The sequence below is a fragment of the Hesperophylax consimilis genome, chromosome 10 (assembly GCF_061612785.1).
Source record: "Hesperophylax consimilis isolate HC1 chromosome 10, BYU_Hcon_1.0, whole genome shotgun sequence".
Taxonomy (NCBI): Eukaryota; Metazoa; Arthropoda; class Insecta; order Trichoptera; family Limnephilidae; genus Hesperophylax; species Hesperophylax consimilis.
This window is the reverse complement of record NC_142845.1, coordinates 1,662,933-1,677,954: the sequence shown is the minus strand read 5'-3', so window position 1 is coordinate 1,677,954 and position 15,022 is coordinate 1,662,933. Positions and strand designations below refer to the sequence as shown.

At 36.2% G+C, this 15,022-nt stretch overlaps 1 protein-coding gene across 1 annotated transcript in view; it reads left to right on the top strand.

Annotated features, from left to right (window-relative positions):
• lama (phospholipase B domain containing lamina ancestor) overlaps positions 1-12,674 on the top strand; it is a 105,410-nt gene extending 92,736 nt beyond the window's left edge. The window contains exons 6-12 of the mRNA XM_089636427.1: positions 1,442-1,560; positions 2,939-3,222; positions 3,438-3,684; positions 7,128-7,369; positions 8,820-8,988; positions 9,144-9,759; positions 11,511-12,674. Coding sequence (XP_089492553.1) covers positions 1,442-1,560; positions 2,939-3,222; positions 3,438-3,684; positions 7,128-7,369; positions 8,820-8,988; positions 9,144-9,759; positions 11,511-11,899 — 2,066 coding nt within the window. The 3' untranslated portion in view covers positions 11,900-12,674. The remainder of the gene's footprint in view (positions 1-1,441; positions 1,561-2,938; positions 3,223-3,437; positions 3,685-7,127; positions 7,370-8,819; positions 8,989-9,143; positions 9,760-11,510) is intronic.
• The last annotated feature ends 2,348 nt before the right edge of the window (positions 12,675-15,022 follow it).

The window sequence follows — 15,022 nt, the reverse complement described above, 5'->3', positions numbered from 1 at the left end:
GCATTCATTCAATATTCATTTATTTATGATACCCCAGCATACTCAATTTCCACCGATTTATAAGAAGTTTCTCGTTAACTCTTTAAGTTTAAAGTTCCAAAAAAATGTGTTATTTTTGAAGATAATATCTGTACATTTGTTATGTCGAAACGTTAACTATATGAAAATCGATCGATAGAAAAAAATCGCAAAGTAAGCTCCGAAAATTATTCGAAACACGTTTGGTTCTGTTATTTAATATGTTATAGGCATGAAAAAATTTACAGTATCTCTTTAAATGCAACTAAAGCATTTGTGAGAGATTTTTTATCTTTTTTAAACGAGTCGTGTTTTATTAAATATTTTAACCATTTTCGCTTAATTATTATAGTTTTTTTAATATTAGTGCGCTCCCTCTAACATTCGTATTTACATATCTCCCTTTAAAACCATCTTTGAACGCTTACACAGAAATAATAAAAATTTACTTTTTTTTTGTCTTTCTTTACTATATGTATATATTTATTATATTATTTTGTATCTTTATTATATTATATGTATTATATAACTAGATAGAACCTATGCGCAAGCCAAATACTAAGTTTGGTGATCGCGCTTTCGGAGTATCTGGGCCGAAGGCTTGGAATAAACTTCCTCCGGAACTAAGATCCATAACAAGTCCAACAGAATTCAGGTCTAAACTAAAAACTTACCTTTTTAAGCTGTCGTACCCTTAAATTAAATATACCAACCCTAAGAGAAAGTCAAGTTATATTCAATTTTTCAATTAAGTCCTAAATCCTGTATCTAAATTTCGCCAATAAACAATTAGATAATGATAATTAAGTGTTAATCTCAAGTGACCTACCAGGTAAGTATTGTACTGTATATTTTCTCCATAAATAGTTAAGTAATAACATAGATCACTGTAGAAATGTATTATAAGTTTGTACAGCGCCCTTGAGGTGTTTTTGCACAAAAACGGCGCTATACAAGTCATCCAAGTATTATTATAACTGAACTGCCCTAGTAACAAACTTTTATATTTATTTTGTGATAACATGAAGATATCCACTGATTCGGCATAATTAATTCCCTCCATTAGTATTCTGGGCAAAGAGGAGTACATAAATATTCCGGTAGTCAGACCCAGAATGTCTACACTGAAATAAATTCCAACTTCTAGTATTACGTAGTGGAATTTTAAAGCTTATCAATGCAAGCAATTCTGGACTACTAAATGCACAATTTAAATTCCAATTCAGTAAAAATCCTTTCAGATTATTTAAAAGATTGTTGTAGTTCAAAAATATTGCTGGATTCCCATTTTAAAACTCAGAAAACATAAGAATTTATTTTGAATTCTTTCAATTGCAGGCGGGAGAATAATTGTAGGTATTCAAGTTGACTTCTAACATCCATTCTCGGTTGATGATTAGATTATGTGAATTCTTGTTTCCAGAATCTCGATGCAACCATCACGCTGCGGATTGTGCGAAGATACGGGAACAGCTGGAAGACAACGTGGCTGGTGTGAGAAGCAGAGGAATCAGGAATCAAGAAGACGCTTTATGGCATCAGGTAAAGTTATTGAATACCATGTTAGATGTGTTTTGTTACTGTATTGCTTCGTTATTATTGATGCAGTTAATATGTCGACGGTCTGCATAGTTTCCGTCAAGATATATCAGATCTGCATAAATCAGGACATCGGTGTATTATGCATTCTTTAAAGTTCCACCTTATTCTGTAGATAGTCGAGTCTAATATGACTTGAGATTTTCACTGCCGAAAGTATAAACATGATTAATTTTTGGGTTATTATGCCATGTTGCGCGTACTCCTTCTTCAGCTAACGTTTCGGAGAGCGTTACCATGTCCATCATCAAGAAAGATCTGTAGATTGTGGTAAGTGTGTGTTTATGTGACGACAAGGCTAATCTTAATAGTTTGTTCTTGGAATCCGATACTTTACTATTATACCAAAACTAAACGCCAAAAACCACATTAATTTTCTTAATACTGAAATACTGACCATAAGAGCATTAACGCTTGCAACATGGCATCACTTCTGCATACATAATCGCACACTTCATAACAATCTATACATCTGCCTGATGATGCACACCAAACGCTGTTCAAAACAGTAGGAAGCGCAACATGGCATAAAAACCCAAAAATTAATCACGGTAGTAGTCCAGTCTCTTTAATAAATCTCACTTCGGTTGTCAATGGTTGTTTGTCTCCATATTAGCACAACATAGGTTTTAAGGTACATGAGCCTTCTTCCTACCAAGCTGTGATGTTGGTACTATAGATACATCGCAGCTTTTTCATTCTCTTCACACTTCCTACAGCTGTTGGTGCTTCCCACTCCTATCAAAGGTATACGTTTCCCGAGGTGACCGTGCCATGTTAATATTTCCACTAGCTCCTTCAGTAAATGCTTTTAATATCTTTGCTGCACTGGACACTCACATAAGTGACATTGACTATAAACTGCAGCCTTCTTCTTGCCTTGAGCCTTGGTTAAGAATTTGCAAATGAAACGCTAACTGTACGAATGTCGTTGGACAACTGCTGGTTGGACCAGTTACTTTCCTATTTATTGGGCTAACGCTGTCTACACGTGTTAATAGGGTTAATTAATTACTCAAATCCCACAGTTGCAAGCATAATTCAGCCTTAAAAGATTACAGAACACGTGCACGGTGATTTCATGTAACAAATGAGCACTATGAAGTCATCGTACAGATGTGTGAGAACAGAAACATAAATCTCCTTAACTTTTTAAATGATAACATTTTAGGTATGCATAAATTCCTGTTTTCCGATACATTTGCATTGGGTTTTCAACCGTGCGCCTGTGAGCTCTTTGAACTATCTTAATCATAGCATAACGACGTGTGTTAATACACCCAGATAACATAATTATATGTATTGTATCTTTATTTTCTAGGTAAATCTTTTCTACCACCAAGTTGACGGGTTGTCCACAGGCTGGAACTTCGCCGTCAAGAAGAGCCGCAACGAGCTTGAGATCCCTCTGGTGGACTTCATCTGGCTGAACTCCATGAACGATGTCACCACCATTGAGAGGATGCTGAACATCTCATCTAGGACCCAGGCTGGCGAGGACCTGCCCGGTCTGTCAGCTTCCTTCATAAGGCTCGTGGCTGATGATGGGGACGATGTCACACCTAAGAGAGAGAAGGTTATCGTTGGACACAACTCCGCTGGAAGGTATTTATTGTTTTGCCTTCACGCTTTTCTTTATATCTCAACCAGCTGAAGTACCCGGCGTTACTCGGGCTTTATATAGAGTTTTTAGAAATCTTCAACTTATTAACTTATAAAATAAATTTAATTCTGGACTTAGTTAACTTATAAAATAAATATGAAAATTTTGTTATGATTTTGATGGTAATTAATGTACTCATTCGTTTTGTTATTCCCAGCTACAAGACCATGCTCCGCCTCATGAAACACTACAAGCTGAACTACCACCACAACCTAATCCCCTCCTCCGCCAAGATCTACGGCTCCAGCATCAGCTTCTCGGGTTACCCGGCCGCCGTGTCTTCCATGGACGAGCACTACACCATCTCCGGTGACGCTGGCAGCAAGCACCACATGACCATCTCTGGGACTTCCATCAACAACTTTAATCCGGAGCTATGGGCCAAAATTAACCTGTTCGATCATGTAAGATTATATTTCATTGTCATCAGAATAGGATGGAGGGTAGGATCTGTGTTCTCCACAGACTTCGGTAGTTCGCTATTCTTCTCCATTCATTGGGCATTTCCATCTTGCTTCAATCATCTTCGAAATCAAGAGGTGAACCTTTATCCAGTCGAGTGATAGCGTCATAAATATACCACTCTCTAGATCGATATCTTCGGGCTTTTTGTATGTAACGGAATTATACAGTACTTAACCACAGATATACAAGCAGTACCTACCGTGCGGAGCAGAGCAGTAGACAAGGTAGAGGAAACTCAAGGCCATTTAAAAAAGATGCGACCATAGACAAAATAATTGCTCTCAGCCTACTCTATTCATTCACTAGCCCAAAAAAACTATTATAAAAATAAAAATGTCCTTGAAGCAGAAAAATGTCGAAATGTTTCCCGAGAGCAAGGTTCATCTGACTAAGAAAATGAACTTTTACAGTTTATTTTCTTAAGATGAAACTTGTTAATCCGAGAAGAAGAAACCCAAAATTACAAGAAAAATTCCAAAACATGATTGTCCGACAGTACGACGATGAATTCCGACATTTTTCTGCCTATTTTGAACTCATTGTTACATATGTTTCAAAACTTTAATTTCACCAAAACAATTAGACAATACAGGATAACACTAATCAATAACACGAATAAGTTGGTCGATATAATAAATAACATTTATACGTTGTGGAGGAAGACATATGAAAGTATGTTACGTAATAACCTAAAAACTGTCAATTCACTTTAAACTTGAACTTACGTAGGTAGGTTGAATATATGTTTGTAACTCGCTAACACTATACTGGCTTATATTGTATTTTTATCACGAACAACTTTAACACGCAATATTTTCGACGCGAAATGACAACCCGCGTGTATAAATAAACCACTCATTCTGTTGGAATGATTTGAAAACTGTCAAACGGCAAAATTCCGTCATCTTTTTCTGTTACACGAGTCATTATGGTAGAGAGCGAGAGATCAAACCAATCCTTCTACTCTTACCAATGAGATCTGAGCTTTTAGCCATATTATTCGTTTTCTATAAGAATTTTGAGGTGGGCGTGGCGGTTTCAAATGAGTTTCAAGGCCAAGTCTGAGAGAAATGCCCCTGGATAGCGTAGTAATTAAAAAAAGCCTTGAGCGATAGACATTTCCAAGCGTTTGTTTTTGGTTTCGGCCACACTCTCCAAAAATCATACCTCCTAATATTAATACAAAAACATATTATAAATTGCCTACTGTGGTTAAAAGCCAATGAATCCATTTATATTTCATTGTTTATCCCATATTTTTAGGTTTTATATTGCTACGTAGAGTAGTTGCTATGGTTACTTGCTACGTGCAGCCTACAATACTCACCAGACATTTTAGGTTATAATAATGAATGTGGAATCACAAACTTTATCCAGTACTGGAAGCGCCAATTCTTGAGGGTTAGATACCCACAAGAATGTTTGTGATCCCAGGGTTCTCAGGGGGTTGGGTTCGAAACCAGAAATGTGTCAGGTTACAATGTGTAATTTAGAGTCAAGGAAAGAAGGTTTAGAGTAACATTAATGTATATTATTTCGAATACAATATAAGTCTATACACTCTACCGTGTGAGTTATAACGAAAACAATATAATAAAAGTTAGATATAAGCTTACCCCCAAGGTTCCGACCACGCTTTATCTATCTAGCTAATTAAGTAACATCCTACTCGAGCTGGAGCAGCACCTCATCAGGCTGAGCTCCAGGGGGCTCCAGACGGAGCAAGAGGAAGAGTCAGTTCCGCCTCCTGGCGACTGTCCGTGGCAGGAAACTGGTAATCTGGCGACTGAGGAAGAGGAATCTGGTGCCCGCGGTCGCATCCGTGTATCCTGGCGAGGATTCCCTTTATGTAAGGAAAAATAGGCCTCCCTACGGCCCTGGTGAAAATGCGGTCGGCGTAGTGCCAAACCGCGAGAAAGAATACTATCCTTAGGTTTCCGGGAACCTGGCACAATATTTTAAGCCACTGGCTTCTTCATCCCATAAAGGATGGGTCGGATTCAAGCAGATCACACGTCTGACTCCGTTTGCGATTCATGATGCCGCGTGGTTACAATATTCGAACGAGCCACGGAACTAATTCCACTATGGAACTTCGTATTTTACACCATTTATACGATTTTATTATGCAATTTCCGCGTATAAAATTAGACTTCGCCACTCCGATTAAAGGGAAACCATTCCCAAACAATTTCACTCCGGAAAACTGTGACTGTCGTCTGCCGAGAGATCAGGCCCACCCTCGGTTTCTCTGCAGGCAAGGAAGTCTTTTTCTTGTTTTTTTTCTGTTTCCGCCCGGTACAGATTTTAAATTTTAAATTATGATTCGAAATTTTACCAAAACCAATACCCGCGACAATCGCCCAGTTCCTAACTAGGTTAGAGAATCGGCGAGGATAAATGTGATGATGCAGAATAAATTAATGAATAAAATATTAAAACAAAAGGAGTCTAGCCCTGCATCATAACAATATAATTTAAAAAAAATCATTAATTTTATAAACGCTTGATTACTGTATGTCAGTTACTTAATGCCCTACTTTGTAATTATTTGGGGCAATCTTAAATATTACTAGTTCTGTATGTTGTCTATGGTCTACCGGAAATGACTATAGTCACAGACAATAAAAAATTCAATTTTTAGAAACTACTATTTTAAATAACATCTACACGTAGACTACATGACACAAAATATTACCTACCTATATAGAATATTCCATGAGAGGAAAATTATTGACTGACATATTTTGGTATTTGATAGAAGCTTAATCAAGCTAGCGATTAAACATATTAGCTGACTGTGGGAAGTTCAAAATAAATTATACACAGCTACTCAAATAAGGCTAGCTATCGCTCAAGGGCATTAGCCGTGCTCCACGTATTTGAGTGGCTATCGCTTGTGTGGCAATGATTATATATACTCACTTCCTATCATCATCTCTGAAAATGATCTCTGAAAATGCTTGAATATGTAGGAAAGTAATTGGAACAATTGTGAAGGTGTCGAAAATAAGTGACAGTAAACCTGTCACTTAAACCTGTTGAAGAAAAATCATATATTTGCTGTTTTTTCTAGAATTTTTAGTCGAGTAATGACTTAATAAAGTTTTTGGTAGAAAGCAATTACTTTGTGGTTCGACACATTGACGTAAATAAAACAATTACTTTGTTTATAACCAAAAAAATTATTTATTTAATTTTCTATAACTGACCGGTTTCGCTTAGTACAAGCATCTACAGGGCTTAAAATTAAACTGTTTATTTATTTTTTAATTTATTAATTAATTATTCGTTTTTTTAGCCTCTTCATTCAATGTGGTATTAAAAAAAAAATCATGTTCTCTTATTGCAAAAAATTCTTCAATAATTATTTTTCTTTAAGGTCCTGATTGGTCCCAGAGTGATGGCAGCCAACCGCCTAGCAGCTGACGGACTCCACTGGTCACGCCTGATCTCCCGAGTCAACTCTGGGACCGCCCTTATGCAATGGACGGTGCTGAACTTGGCTAAACTGACCTCCCTGAATGCCACGGCCGCCCCCGCCCCTGCACTCACCAAGACTAACACCAGCCCTGACAACTCGCTGTATAGATATATACATTCTTCTATCGACGGCGATTTGGGGTGTGTAAACTTTTTAAATTTTTTTTTATGTTACACATTATGTATGAATCGTGAACAACGCGAGGAACTTTGGAAGTGGACGGTTGAAAAATTAAAGCACAGATAGTAACTACTGAGTTCGGAGATCGTACTTTAGGAATATCTGTCTCCAAGGTTTTGAATACAGTACATTGTGAACTGCGATAAGCTTCTTCCTTTTGTCACATACCTATTGCATTTTCTTTCTGTAGTATTTTTCAGTCGATCTTGGTGTTTCATCCGAAAGTGCTTACGGATTACAGATTCAGATAACATGAAAGTGGACTGTAAATAATTTAAACAAGACAAAATGAAATGGTGTTTGCTGGAATTAGGTGATGCATATCTAGTATTTGTAGGAATGAACAGTGTATGGAAGGAGGGAAAACAGGCTGACCAATCACTCACCACTGTAACGAGTACTTATACAATATTATGCCCTTCCAAGATAGCCAATTTCCTTCTTTTTTACTTTTCAACGAGATTAAGTACAAGAAAAACACCAACAGCTTGCTTCTCTTGCTAGAGCGGATGTTTGGAACAGATATCTCAAAGATACTTTCGTACTTAGTATCTGTTCTCAATAATTGCGCGTTTTGCGAGTATTGCGAGTCTTGCGAGTATTGTGAGTCTTGCGAGTATTACGCGTCTTGCGGGTATTGTGAGTCTTGCGAGTATTGCGCGTCTTGCGAATATTGCGCGTCTTGCACGTCTTTCGCATCCCCCTTTAACCCAAATATGCATTATCCACAAAACAAATACACCAGAGGACACGAAAAAAAATGTGGGGAATTTTTCCCTTGGAAAGCTCCCCCCCACGTATTAATTGTGGGGAATCACTGAGTGAGCAATACCCCACACAAAAATTCTTTTTGGCATACCATCACTGGTAATTAAGTATAAGTGCGATATACTAGGGAAGAGGTATTTGAAATAAGTATTTATTCTCACTTGTACCAGTTGTTCCAAGTATCAAGACGAACTAGTATGACTCACCTCTAGTCCTATGGTCCCAATCCTTCTTCTGTTTTCAAAATAAATGCCCTCGAATTTGCACTATGTTCTTGCCATTGTTCCAAATTTCAAATACCTTTCCAGCAAGGTAAGGATTAAGGATAGGCAGGAACTGGATAAATGACATCCCGGTAGGAACTAAGCATATACTCATTTCAAAACCAAACATTGTGTGATTTTTCACAAATTAGTGCTATGAAATGCATTAAAATATGTCATCTCTCCACTTTTACCAATAGAATAGTTTATTCGGAAAGTATAAAGTATAAAGATATATAAATCATTGATTTAAGAGACCCTGAGAAGTTTATTTCAATTATAGTTGGAGGTATTCTTGCTTCGTAAAGCATCTAATCTCCATACGCCTTTTGTATTAGTTTTCAAGTACTGATATTAATGATTCTATATTATTTTACAGAGCGCATCCTAGTCTCGGAAAGTTGCTGAGACGAAGGGTCTGGCACAGCGGAGGGCCGGGACTTCTCTGGGAAGTGGAACAGCTGCCTGGACACACTCACGCTGCTGACCAGACCAACGTCCTCAGGGCCAAGGGCTATTGGGCCGACTATGGAATCCCGCATTATCAGGTAGCTTTCTTAAAGAACTCTAACTACCCTAGACTAACTTGACCCAACCTCATCGAACCTAGTCTTACCCAACCCCATCCAACCGAACCAAACCCAACATAACCTAACCTTACTTTTTTCTAATTCCATTTACATGTTCTGTTTTCATGTTTCAGGATATTAAAGAAATCTCTGGAATCAAAAAGATGGAATCTCAATATGGAGACATGTACTCTCTACTCAAATCACCAAGAGCTATCTTATTCAAAAATGGATTTGAGACAGCCGTCGACGTTGAGACTGTTCTTCTTCTGATGCGCAGTAACCACTACGAAAGAGAAGTCATCAGTGATGATAAACTAGCAACACCAAAACCAAATCCAGATGAACCAGAGGTTGAACCAGAAGATATCGTTTCAGATTCAGAAGAAGTGAAAGAGATCATCAAATCTTTGGAAACAGTCAAGAACCACGTGGAATCAAAAGATTCGGATGGTGTCGCTTCAATTCTGACACTGCAAGAACAAAAAGACATCACTTCACAAGTCAATGAAATCCTGGAACAGCTTGCTCTTACTAAATTGGGTGATTCAGACGAAGACAAAGGCTCTGAAAGTGCGTCAGCTGAACATCTGAATCTGGAGTCTGATAGTGTTGAAGAAATTGAAGACAGGCTGGTAGATGAAGGATCTTGGCATGGTCTTGGAGCAAGAGGAGACCTCCATGGATGGCTTGGAGAAGACACCAGTGGTCTTGTGCCCATGGGTGTTATCGACAACAAAGCCTTCAGTGGTAAGTCCAATAATCTTTCATTTATTCTAATTGTAGATTGAAAAAGAAACACTTAAGGATAAACGTAATGTATGTTATAGTCCACGAGGTCATAGTTAGCGTTAACTTAAGTATTTTATAACAATACACTTTTTGCAAGTTATCCTTTACAAAATTAAGACAAATTATTTATTTGCGCCCTTACATAAGCAGATGAATATGAATAAATAGGTTTGTCAAAAAGAGTATTTTAATAAAATAATTAAATTAACGCCATCTATGAACGCGTAGATTATAATATACATTACGTTTAGCCTTAAGGTTAAACGCAACGCTCGTTGTATTCTACGTGTTCACAGATGGCGTTAATTAATTAATTTTGTTTAAATACGCTTTTGCAAGGTATTGCTTTACAGTATTAAGACAAATTATTTGTTTGCGCCCTCATATACGCAATATGAATATGAATAAATAGTTTTGTCCATATAAAAACTCAATTCTATCAAGAAAGGCATACAAATACAATATTGGATTGAATCATCGGTAAAATATTGTATTTGTGTGCCTTTCTCGAAAGAATTAAGTCTTTAAACGAACAAAACTATTGATTCATATTCATATTGCGTATATACGGGCGCAAACAAATGATTTGTCTCAATGTTGTAAAGCAATACCTTGCAAAAGCGTATTTAACCTTTTGAACGCGTTAATTTGCTCCGTTTTATCTATACCCGTACGCGGTACATATTTTCAAATACCTATGCACGCAATTAAATGTCAAATTATAGCATTCTGGCATGATTTATTGGACTATATAGACAGAACAGATTATTCTCCACAATATGATAACAAATCCTCGTGTGTCAACACTCTTGGATGTTTATAAAAACAAAAACATAAAATTTCATACAAAGACGTACCGTATCTTTTGAATGTGGTCCCGCCATTCGCTCGGCGTGTGTGTAATTAGGCCACTGCGTTGATAGACACAAGTGGAACACCATGAGCACTTATCATTTTTTGTTATGAAAACTTTTTCTAAAACTGGACACGTAAATTTTATGTCACAAAATAATAACAAAATTGAACTAACGCCATCCGTTGACAAAATTGTAAACTATGGCACTCGAAGGCGCGAAGAGGCTCACTTGATTATCGATGTTTTTAAATGAAACACAAATTTATTTTCGAGAAATTCTTGTAGATGTCAGCATCGTGATAGTTCTACAAATGTTCAAGCGAGCGGGAAATAAATTTATGTCAAAAGACCGCTGGAATATCGGCATTCAAAGTTTCCGTATCAACTGTTGATACGGCCGCGTGTGAGTATGGACTTTTTGCCGTAACAACAGTTGATACGGCCGCGTGCATAGAGTTAAACAAAATTAATTAATTAACGCCATCTGTGAACACGTAGAATACAACGAGCGTTGCGTTTAACCTTAACGAAGGCACCCTGAGGACGGGTTGTTTCACAGAAATTAAAATGAAAATGAAACATTGTCTTTTCAACTTATTACAATTTGATTGGAAGTGTTTAACGCGACCTTTCAAATGTCAAAAATCAAAATGGCACTGAACGGTTATTTGATGACTGTGTTACACGTGAATTTCTACGAAACAACTGGGCCTTGTTTTACATTAGCAAGGTTGGTTGATTTCCAACACAGCTAACGAAAACTACACCTAGACCAATGGTGTTGGTTATTTTATATTTTGAAGACAATTTATGTTTCTTTATCAAATATTGACATTTTAACTATTTTTTTCAGGAACTTCTGATGGAGTCAAAGATTTCGAAGCCATTTCGGGACCATCATATTCCAGAGCTCTTGAGGCATCCCTCGAGTCCCTTCTCACGCCAGCAACCAGGAAGAAGGCAAAATTCGGTCTTGCTGCCCTTCTTGACAAAATCCGTAAATCCAACATAGCTTTCGTGTCTTCAGAGTCTGAGGAATCAACAGAAGGTGACGAAGAAGAGCCTAAAGATTTTGAAGAAGCTCTGGAGCACGTTGTCAATACAAACATCCAAATTGATCCTCCAAAGCCATATTCCGTCCCCCCATTCCAATGGACCAAAAGCGACTTTGCAAAGGAGCCTCATGCCGGCCAACCGGATCTCTGGGCTTTTACCGGTGTCAAACCTGTATGGGTTTGGTAAAGAAAAAGTTTTTTTAACAAATAACTTTGAAGTACTTATCTTTTTTTATACTTGCTTTAATTTTATCAGAGTTTTAACAATATTAAATATTATGAAATCGAATACAATAGCCTTACTTGGACTGCATATGATTATTATTACATAATCTTAAAAGATTCTCAAATGTTACTTTTTCATTTAACAATCATTGTCCGTGGTATTTTTAATAGATATTTGTTTTTTTTTACGAAACACAACTTTTGAATACCGTTATAGATTTTGTATATGTCAAAATGTAGTTAATGTTACGAGGGTTACTTTTAATGAATCATGACTTAGATAGTATTTAGCTACATGTCCGTTTTATAGTTTGATTTTAGCATTTTGAAATTTTATTTAATCTCATATTTGATTTGTTGAAAAAATGACTACTATGGGTAAAATAGCAAAATAGCAATATGTATAATGTTCTTTTAGTTTGTTTTGACGTTTTGACCCTTTCACAAATATTTTAACCTTCGATTTTTAAAATATTTTTTTGTAAAATGAAATCTACTTGCGACCCCTTAATTTTTTATTTATTTTTATATCCTTTGATTTAATCTTGTTTTGTGTAATTAATTCAGGTTATTTTTAAAATTGTTCATTTTTAGAAAATTCATTTTCACCGTAAATTATATCTTCGTTTATTATACTAATTTCTTGTCCTCTTTTTGACATTTCTGCTTAAGAAAATTGTAATTTATTCCTGTGATGTAAAATTTTGAATGTCATTGTCGAATATTTTTAATAAAATTTAAATTTTCTAATCTGTGTTTTTATTATTATTTTATTTGATTCATTTATTCTAGTGACCGAATAACTCATCAAAATGACAATTCAACACACCTTTAAAAAGTGATTTAAAGTCATGAAAAGTGAACAAAAACTAGGTTAAATAAGTTACATAGGTTAGTTTTTTTTTAATCGCTTTTAATGAACTTTATATCACTTTTTAAAGGTATGTTGAATTGTCACTGTGCATCATGGAACCATTTATTCTAAGGTTACAAAACAACGAATTGGAACATTCACATTACTGATGGTTTTACGGAGGGTGGAAAAAAGATTTAAAAATCTATGCACTCTCTTTCCCACTACAGAATGAATTAATAAAGATTATTTTTGTATTCAAATGTGATATTCAATCGACTGCTGTGCAAGTCATTGCTTCACTGATTAGATGGTTAATTAGAGGAAACGCAGTAATAGGTATTGTACAAAACAATATACCAAAACACATTATCAATATACATTATAAAAGTAAGTGTACAATGTGCGTACCGCTAAAACTCAGCAACGAGTCCCGATACGATCAAGGGAGTTATATGGTGCGGTAGCCCTCTATCCCCCATCCATGAAGAAGTTTCCCGCTTTTATCTGAAGGGCGTGCGTGAAGATATAAGTACACCCTCTACAAATTTGTAGAATATTCGGGGGCATCCACAAAATTCCAGAACATCCTTGAACATTCTGGAATATTGTGGAATGTTCGGGAACGTTATTAATATTTATAAAAATTCAGCCTGAACAAAAGTAGTCGACTGACATCGGTGAAAGTTTAAAAGTTTGTTGTTATTAGTGCCAGGAGTGTTTAGAGATTTTTAAATGGTAGACGATGTTGGAGACGCCCGAGGAATGCTTAATGCAAAATCTATGCACATTAAAGAGATACGGAGTTGAATTAAAGGCGATGTAATGTAGTTTTTTAAAGTAACATTTTGGTATACATTAAAATGTATACATTCGAATGTATAAATGCACCATTCACTACTGTAAACAGAAGTCAGAGGCGCCCGAGAAAGATATTGGCAATAGTAAAGCATTGCGGGGGATCCACAAGTCTCTTTATGTAAAGAAGAGTGACTGTGGCGGGCATGGTGGATTTGATTTTTATACATATCTACAGTTTTATCTCAAGACTGATGAAATTTTGCACAAATGACCTTCGAAACAAGAGGAAGGGCACTGTCTACATCTGAGTAAAAAAAATTAAAGCCTGGGCAACGCCGGGGACTTCCGCTAGTACCTAAATAAAAGAGTCCAAATCGAAGTTTTGTGTTCCCCTGTTTTCTCCTCTAACTATATTAGAAGAAAATATTCTGTCTTTAAGTTTTGTTTTTTTTAAATACATTAAAAAATGTGTACGACTGTTGACGGGGCTCAAACTAAGCAATTTGAAGGGTTTTTGGAGGGTACCTAACTTTAAGGGTTTTTGGAGGGTACCTAACTTTAAGGGTTTTTGGATGGTACCTAACTTTAAGGGTTTTTGGAGGGTACCTAACTAAACCTAACTCCTAAAAGACGTAACTTATCAAAAAAATATATATTTTACATTTTAAAAAAAAAATATTTGCACTCTAAATCCAGAGAGGAATTAGGTATTTTGTATACACAAAACGCTACTTGTAGCCAATGAGTTAGAAAACTCACTAACTTAGTCAACAATTTTGCATGGTATTTCTGATGTACTTTGAATTCATAGAATTTTATGTGGAAAACTTGTTCATTAGTATAAGGACAAATTTTTAACAAAATCACTCCAGAAGATGTCTACACATGAGTACCTAATTACTTTTAGTGTTCCGGCAACAACATTTCAGACACGACTTTACAGCTTTCTAAGAAGTTAAAAAAATATTTTAATATGTAAAATTACTGTTCACGTGTAAACACTGAACAGTGTGTTTTGGTGGTAAGTATAAGTAATAAGTTTTCGTTTTAGCTACGTAGTAGCAAAATCAATACTAAACACATTTTTATTTTTCACAAAAACAGCGCTACACAAAATACAAATCATCCGAATATTATTGATTACAGTGATCACCTACCTATGAAGGCTTTGACTGGTTTTGACAAGGGGCGTCAACATTTTACTCGCACCAGGCGCCGCGTTGGCTCAGGGCCAGCCCTGAATATGCGCTACTTTTTGGATAATGTCGTTCGCTATTCAAAATATCTGGCTTATTGAGGTAACGAAGCTCTTAGAATTGAAAGAAATCTACATATTTAAATCCATACACTTAATTAGTTCATCTAATCGATCAATTCATTCCGTTCCTGCATCGAGAAACAAAAGTTGTTAGTGATAAGTTATGACTTATG